General features: G+C 41.0%; 1 protein-coding gene across 1 annotated transcript; it reads left to right on the top strand.

The window, feature by feature from the left end:
* Positions 1 to 5,150: 5,150 nt before the first annotated feature.
* Positions 5,151 to 6,680, top strand: g12 (Gastrulation-specific protein G12). The gene is given in 1 exon segment (NM_001141828.1): positions 5,151 to 6,680. A coding segment is annotated over 1 exon segment (477 nt). The 5' UTR covers positions 5,151 to 5,366; the 3' UTR covers positions 5,844 to 6,680.
* Positions 6,681 to 9,324: the final 2,644 nt, after the last annotated feature.

Here is a 9,324-nt window from a genome sequence, read left to right as displayed (position 1 = left end):
TTGAAAGTAAATCTGAGCTCTGTTAAAAGAACAATGAAGCAAATCAATTATATTTATCATAGTGATTCAGGAGAAACCTAAGTGTATGTAAACTTCCGACTTCAACTGTACATAGTCAATGATAGGCTTCGAGGGGACTCCTACGGTAGGTACACCTATAGCTCATCTCTTTGCAGCAGTACTGTAGACTACTTTATCACTGACCTCAACCCAGAGTCTCTCAGAGTGTTCACAGTCAGCCCACTGACACCCCTATCAGATCACAGCAAAATCACAGTCTACTTGAACAGAGCAATACTCAGTCATGAGGCATCAAAGCCAAAGGAACTGAAAAATATTAAGAAATGCTATAGATGGAAGGGAAGTAGTGTGGAAACCTACCAAAAAACAATTAGGCAAAAACGTAAACATGATCAAATACAAATCTTAGAGTCAACTATTAAAGACACCAGAACTCACCAGATTCTCCAAATACATTGAATGAACTACAGGACAAAATACAAACCCTCCAACCCAAAAAGGCCTGTGGTGTTAATGGTATCCTAAATGAAATGATAAAATATATAGACCACGAATTCCATTTGGCTATACTTAAACTCTTTAACATCATCCTTGGCTCTGACATCTTCCCCAATATTTGGAACCAAGGACTGATCACCCCAATCCACAAAAGTGGAGACAAATTTGATCCCAATAACTACTGTGGGATATGTGTCAACAGCAGCCTTGGGAAAATCCTCTGCATTATCATTAACAGCATACTCGTAAATTTCATATTTGAAAACAATGTACTGAGCAAATGTCAAAATGGCTTTTTACCAAATTACCATATGACAGACCAAGCATTCACCCTGCACACCCTAATGGACAAACAAACAAAACAAAGGCAATGTCTTCTCATGCTTTGTTGATTTCAAGAAAGCTTTTGACTCAATTTGGCATGAGGGTCTGCTATACTAATTGATGGAAAGTTGTGTTGGGGGAAAAACATACGACATTATCAAATCCATTTACACAAACAAGTGTGCGTTTAAAATTGGCATAATACAAACACATTTCTTTCCACAGGACCTGGGCCCTGACAGTAAATCTCAGTAAGACAAAAATAATGCTGTTCCAAAAAAGGTCTAGATGCCAGGACCACAAATAACATTCCCTCTAGACACTGTTGCCCTAGAGCAGGGTTTCCCAAACTCTATCCTGGACTTGACCCCTGGGCCCAGGGTGCACGTTTTGGGTTTGCACCACACAGCTGATTCAAGTAACCAGTTCATTATCAAGCTTAGATTTTTTTGAACAAGCTGTGTAGAACAAGGGCAAAAACAAAACGTGCTCCCAAGGTGGGCCCCAGGACCGATTTTGGGAACCCTGTCCTAGAGCACACAATAAACTATACATACCTCGGTCTAAACATCAGCGCCACAGGTAACTTCCACAAAGCTGTGAATGAGCAGAGAGACAAGGCAAGAAGGTCCTTCTATGCCATCAAAAGGACATGCCAATTAGGATCTGGCTAAAAATACTTGAATCAGTTATATAACACATTGCCCTTTATGGTTGTGAGGTCTGGGGTCCGCTCACCAACCAAAAATTAACAAAATGGGCCAAACACCAAATTGAGACTCTGAATGCAGAATTCTGCAAAAATATCCTCTGTGTACAACGTAAAACACTAAATAATGCAGAGCAGAATTAGGCCGATACCCGCTAATTATCAAAATCCAGAAAAGGGCCGTTAAATTCTACATCCACCTAAAAGGAAGCGATTCTGGGGCTCTGTTCACAAACACAAACAGACTCCACAGAGCCCCAGGACAGCGACACAATTAGACCCAACCAAATGAGAAAACAAAAAGATAATTACTTGACACATTGGAAATAATTAACAAAAAAACAGAGCAAACTAGAATGCTATTTGACCCTAAACAGAGAGTACACAATGGCAGAATACCTGACCACTGTGACTGACCCAAACTTAAGGAAAGCTTTGACTATGTACAGACTCAGTGAGCATGGCCTTGCTATTGAGAAAGGCCGCCGTAGGCAGACCTGGCTCTCAAGAGAAGACAGGCTATGTGCACACTGCCCACAAAATGAGGTGGAAACTGAGCTGCACTTCCTAACCTCCTGCCCAATGTATGAGCATATTAGAGACACATATTTCCCTCAGATTACACAGATCCACAAAGAATTTGAAAACAAACCCAATCACATACTCCCTTAAAAGACCTTCTCTTGAAAAACAAAACCTTGCAAAAATGTTTTATTTAAATGCTAATAAGCAACAGAGACTACAAATTCCTGTAGGAAGCTCCTGCACATCATCTCTGGCCGACACTGTCAGCTACCGTTCACCAGCATGATCAGAGATCTGTGCCCAATCCATGATGAATCCATGTGCTGTATTGAAATGAATTAAATAAAGTGTTCAACTTCTTCCGTCCCCTTTCTCTGTCTTAGCTAGCCACCGACTACATTACAGATTGTCTACTAGCCCAGTCTGAAAAGTACTAGCCTACTGTAGACATGTATAACAGGTCATTTGACTAGTCATGTACAACAGATGCACTCATGGAACTAAACTGTTTGTGTTTTGTATGGGGAAAACATTGATCCCACAAGTCCTTTGTGAGATATACAACTTTAGCTAACTAGCCAACCAGGTGCCTAACTACTGTTGCTGGCCCACCGGGCGATATTTAGCTAGCTAGTTAACATGCACTGGCTATGTAAAGTCTACTTGGACACCGGGTCCCCACAATTTCCCACTCTTTCACACCGAATAGCCTGAAGCCACAGGACTCTTCTTGCTGGTTCTAATTCGTTGGGATCATTGCGAACTGTAGGTCGAGAATTTTGACCAGGTTATATGTACATTGAACGACAGCAGTTTTTCAGCAAGTTTTGTGATTTCTGTATGACAAAAACTTGAGGACTAAGTTGGCTCTTTTAGAATGGGGTTCAATAGGAAAGAATGTTTGTTTTCCCCAAATTGTGGGCGTGGTCGATTGAATCCCTTCTTACACAACTCGTAATATGACAACAAACACTTCATTGAAGAATCTCTACTGATGACCAATCACCGACAAACATTTAATTGAAGAATCCCTACTGTTGACCAATCACCAACGAAGGGGAGTAGTCTTAAGAACAGCCAAAAAAAACCTTGCCGAAGACCAAAAAGAACAAAAACGTCACAAAATGTCGCCATGATATATGCACAAACTGTTACGAACTGTTTCAGATGACGCCTTTAAGAGGAGCAGAGGCAAAATTGAGAAGTATAATTATTGGAATGTAAGGAAGGGAGGGAGGGTGCGACCGAGAGAGATCGACTGACTAAGCAGGTGTTGTCATGTACTGTATGTTGACATTCCTCCCATTCTTGCTGAGCAGTTCAGTGTTTAGAACACTGATTCAATCTGTGTAGTTTCTCTCCAGACATTCCAGAACACTCTCTCTACACCCATTATCTCCTACCTGCATCTTTATGTGTGCATTTGTGTATTTGTGAGTGTATGTGTGTGACACACGAGTGCAAACTCATATTTCTATTTCTACTTCTTTCAGGCCCAATCATTACTGCTAAATGGTACTACCTGGAATGAATCATTGCTTGATGTGACTGCTTGGGCAGTACTGACAGATTGTTCTTCTTGATTGATTTCTTCTTCTAATTCATCTAAGAGTGAGGTGCAAAGTCCTCATAAATATAGATATTTCAAAGATTACCATAGGCTAAATAAATATATTTGGTGAGTGCTGTCCTACATCATGTAGAATGACCAGGCTGTAGTCACAATGATTCAGCACCCTGGTTGCAATAAATAATACTTTTGTGGTGACTGAAAGCATGTTGTTTGCTATTTCTGTCATGTGTTGATTGTGCTGGTGGTTAACTGAAAGTGTTAACTTATGACTAGATTTCAGACTGGCTGGGCTAGATCATTTCCGCCCACTTGTTGTGGTCTTTTGCTCACCATGTCAGTGAGTTCGCTCTATGTGGGGCAACCGGTATCTGTTGATTTCCCCTGTTGATGGAAAACTATTGACCTACAGGGGGTGGGGGTAGTATCAGCTGTTCTCATCAGTCTTTCATGGTAAGGGGAATAGGGGTATTAGTTTGGCTCTAACTAATAATTACTGTCAAAGGCAAAGCAGCTGATACTGTATATGAATGGGATGATAACATTGTTATGAATATAATAGAATAGAATAACTTTATTTTTTCTACTGCACTGCATCTCAGTAGGCGTCATTGTAAATAAGAATTTGTTCTTAACTGACTTGCATAGTTAAATAAAGGTTACATTTAAAATACAGTTCAGCCTAGTTTGGAAAAATCGCTGATCCAGGAGATGGATGAATAACTTTACTCTGACAACCTATTAGTGTTGGCCTATGTCCTAACATTACAGACCTTGCGGACTCGTTCCAACAAGAATAAAGTGGAATGTATAGGGTTAATCCTCTGCTTTCCCCATTGACAGGGTTCCAGCGCTTCGCTTCCCTCCTTCACCCACCGATTGGTCAATAGAGAGCTAGTCCCGGCGCCGAGACAGACAGCCGAACATATGATTGGTTTCAATTTGAGGCACGGTTGTGGGCTGATGGCTTTCTTCATGAATATTCATAACCTGGCGTTCCGCTAGGTCAGACCTCGCCCTGAAGGGTTTATCCGGCGAGGTTGCGGGGTTTGATGTAGCATCAGTCATTTTTGCATTGGAATATATGAGAGCAAAATATAGGCCAATGTGAAGGAAGTTTGAATTCGATTGCAATGTAAACTATAATTCGTTTTTATTGTGCTTGGTGTGTGAATGTTTTGAGAAAGCTCACTATAAACCATTGTGTTGCGTTTGAGTGGCTGATGCGCAACACAGGCTGACAATTGCGCGGACATAGAGCCTCCTATCATTTGGTTTGCAGGGACTGGGCACTGGGCAGGGGCCGGATAGTAGGCCTATCGCTACTGGGAAGCCAATCCCCTTCATGCAAACTATGCCAGCATGTTTTTTCTGTCTGTGTGCTAGCTCATTGGAGTCCGGTTACTGTAGAGGAAGAATATTCCTGACAAACAGGTTCTGGGCACGCCCTTAGACACGAATCCACCTGCTCTATAAAGATCCGACCGGGGACCAGTAAGAGTCAGGACAGAAACGAAAAGAAGAAGGAATAGGTAAAAGAAGAAACGAGAACAACTACCAAACTCTCTTCATAGCTCCGTTTAATAATTGAATACAAAAGGACCAGCCGCTTTCCAAAGCCGATTAGAAAGTAGAAGAAGAAACGAACTATCCAGCTCTGGTTGACAGTTATACATTTCATTTCTAAAACAAGTTCAACAATTAACAACAGTCGCCAAGATGATGCAGATCTCAGAATCCCACCTGCAGAAGAACTCCCTGTTCAACTCCATGAACCGCTTCATCGGTGCCGTCAACAACATGGACCAGACGGTGATGGTGCCCAGCCTGCTGCGGGACGTCCCCCTTGAAGAGGAGAGGGAGGTGGCCGCCCTGAAAAGCTCGGGAAACAGCGACATCGAGGACGGCGACATGTACAGCTACTACCAGTTGCTCAAGTCTATCCGTTGCGACATTGAGTGGGGAGTGATGCGCGCCGAGGAAGCCAAGAAGCGAAAGGAGAGCCGGGCTTCCATCTCTCGGATGGATTCAGCGGAGGAAGATTCTGAGGTGTCGTCAGAGGAAGACGAGGATAACCTGCAGAAGCAGTTCCAGTTCCACATGACGGGGCTCCACGGTGTGCTGTCCAAGCTGACGCAACAGGCCAACACCCTGACCAACCGCTACAAGCAGGAGATCGGCATTGGATGCTACTAAAATGCAGCGCAACGATGATCCCCGATGATCGATTCTCATTCCCTGATGTTCGATTGTGTATTATTTAGCGGAAATGAGGTGAACTGAATTGAATAGTCTATAACTGATGAAATTCCTTTGAATGGACGGAGAGAGAGAAAAAATAAGAGAGACATGTGGTATTATTTTACCTTTGTGGTATATTGTGTTGATCCAAAGTAATGTTGTGGTTGACCTGCTATGTGGTATATCCTGGTTACACTACACCTGTTTGCACTGATTTTTTACGACCATGTCTATGTTTTATGCACGGTGTTCAATGGCGCCCCATGCCTTCAGCTCAAGTGACACAGATAATGCATATGTATACAGTTATTTAATATTGATGTATTTAACTTGTTACCTCGCACTGTATGTTTGAGAGCTGTATATTTCAAGGTTGAAGAAGTGCATGACCTCAGACATTTGGCTATATTTTTTTACTTCCTAGTAAGTGGAAATGAGCATAGGCTTTAGCATGTCTAATATTGCCAGTGTGTCAAATAGTCTGTACAGGTCTTGTATTTTTCTTTATTGTTATGTTTCTTTATTATGTGCTTAGCTAAATGGAGGAGGCTTGATAAATTCTTCCCTATGATCCCATTGCCCCCCTATATGACCAATGAACTGAAATCAACTGATTGTTCTTCTGCATAGAGAATAATGAAGGATTCCAAGAGGTCATGTTAATATGTTGCTGTTGCCATGGTATTTATGGAGAGGTGAAACTCCATAAGCCATTATTTTTGTATGTACTATATTATGTTTTTGTATTGAAGATTCTGCATTTGTACTGAGAATTAAACTTTTGTATAAATGAAATGAAGTTGTTATGCAAGTTCTTTGCCTGTAGCAACACTTCACCTAGAATGTTGTGGAACAGGCAGGGGTGAAAATCTGATATCAACTTTGGAGGGGACAATTACATGACATTTTCTCAAGAGCAATTCCTGAGGGGGACACCAAAAGTAGTGCTGTAACACATAGCCTACATTGTAATATGGTAAATGTATATTGAGGAACCAAAGAAATAAGGTGTTTGCCGTACTCCTAACTACCGGTACCCAAAACTACACAACTAATCACAACAGCAATACCATTGCCTTTAACAAATCTTAGTTCAGTCACCAGTTTAAGTTGAGAGTGGGGGTATCCATGGCATTTTCCAATTATGTTCCTATTTTACAAGTAAAAAAAATTGAGAACCTTTCATAATGTTGCCAAACAAAGACTCAACAAACTTACCTGAGACTCCCTGTCTCTGCCAGTCTGTCCCTGCATATCTGTCCCCAACTCTGCTGTCTGTGTGCCATCTGTTGCCTGCTCTGCCTAATGACATCATTGTGAAACATTTCCATTAGAATTTCATTTCTTTCTTATGAACATTTTATCAACTAGTCTTTGAGATATTAGGCTACTAGGGTTCTTACTATGCGTTTTGGTGTATTGAAAAATACTCTGATGTCCGTCTTTTATTTTTCTGCCATTTTTCTACCTGGCTGGCTGGCTAGCTACACACACACACAGTGTGTAGGTTATTTACAGTAGGAGATGGGCTTCTATCATCTTATCTTTTATCATTCTATTTGGGCTTCGATCTAAAAGGTAGCTAGCAAATGTGAAACGGATTAAAATGACAAGAGTTGACAGCTGTATGAGTTCACCATTTACACAACATATGCTGCAACCTTTTGTAATTTTAATAGTTTGTTTCATATTGGCTGGCTTCCAACAATAGCTGAATTTGCAAAGCTAGCGAGCACCAATTCCGTTTCAGTGGTGTTTGCTATAATCTTTGCTACCCGGGTTAAATAAAGGTGAAATAAAATAAATAAATAAAAGTTCCCTTGCAACAATTTAGCTTTTGTAACGAGACCATTAAATGTATTTAAGACAATGGTAGAAGAGAGTGTAGTTCTGTTCAGTTTGGACTTCAGTTTATCGCTAACCTTATCACAGGAATTTTGAAGCACTAATTTACATCATCTGCATGCTGATCTTGGAATAAATTGACGATAGCAAAGATTCCATCTTTGACGAGGCCACATAAATGGAATAGGTACTAGCTAGCTTAATAGTTAATATTTGCGCGCTAGCTCTGCATATTCAGCTAGTGTGTGTGCGCGATTGACTGGATTAACCTCACGTCAGTTACGTTCATTGAGTGCCTTTCAGACAGTAGATACGACCCCTCTGTTACCCTGCCAACTAAGGAACTGGCAGTGGATCAAACCATTGTGAGGCAAAGGGGGGGGGGGGGTCGCAATCTTTTGAAACTTAAAAATGCGCTATTAAGTGTCTATAATCAGCACAATTGCTTTCATTGCGTATTATTAATATTATTTAAATTACATAGTTATGTTTCAGTGATATATTGGGGGGGACAAATCATATTTTCCCCAGGATGGGGGGGTCGTGTGTCCCCCGTCCCCCCCGGGATTTCCGCCCCTGGGAACAGGATTATAATTGCAACAGCCATCATCCTCCAACTGGCCCCAATACATTTCAACCAGTGTTTGACATTTCCCTAACATTTAATATTTGTCCAGGGATCACTCCATCTTATGTTCATATGTACATGTTTCTATACAATCCCTATTCACCCTATACAAATACTTAAAGGCATACAAAGGCAGAGTGAATCTGAAACATATATCCACTTGTCTAACATAAACTTAAAGCACACAGAAACTCATAGGTTACACTAAAGATACAAAACAAACATATTTTGATAAACATGCATTAAAATTGCTCATATTGAAGTACAAGTAATCAAGTAAGAAGGAATCATGAAAGTGTGAATCTGTTCTCAGCTACAGTAGCTGCATATGCTGCATCCATCCATCCAGCTCAGATTCAAGGAATTTGCAGGTCATTGAAATAAACCCCTCTGTTCTGTATGCAAGGTCATGAAACATCCACTGACTATTATGACCATGCAAATACAGCTCCCAAGAGTACATTTTTATATTTCTTTTGACATTTTAGTAATTTAGCAGACACTCTTATCTAGAGCGACGTACAGTTAGTGCATTCTTCTTAAGATAGCTTGGTGAGACAACTACATATCACAGCTGTAGGAAGTACATTTTTCCAGAGTAAAGAACTTATCAGCATCTTAGCTTCAGGGGGAAGCTCGTTCCACCATTGGGGTGCCAGGATAGAGAAGAGCTTTGACTGGGCTGAGCGGGAGCTGACCCCCGCTGACGGCCAAGAGACCAGAGGTGGCAGGACGGTGTGCTCAGGTTGGTGTGTAGGGTTTGAGCATAGCCTGAAGGTAGTTTTTCTTAGCTTTTGAGATAGTGAGATGTTTAGTTCACACATCAAATCAAATTGAATCTGTTACATGCTTCGTAAACAACAAGTGTAGGCTAACAGTGAAATGCTTACCTACGGACCCTTCCCAACAATGCATAGAGAAAGAAAATAGATAAATAATAGAACATTAATAAGATGTAATAAT

Source organism: Salmo salar, chromosome 21 (assembly GCF_965601325.2).
Source record: "Salmo salar chromosome 21, fSalSal1, whole genome shotgun sequence".
In the NCBI taxonomy this organism is placed as follows: domain Eukaryota; kingdom Metazoa; phylum Chordata; class Actinopteri; order Salmoniformes; family Salmonidae; genus Salmo; species Salmo salar.
Note: the sequence above shows the minus strand (reverse complement) of the source record. Positions and strands in the feature narration are given on the sequence as shown.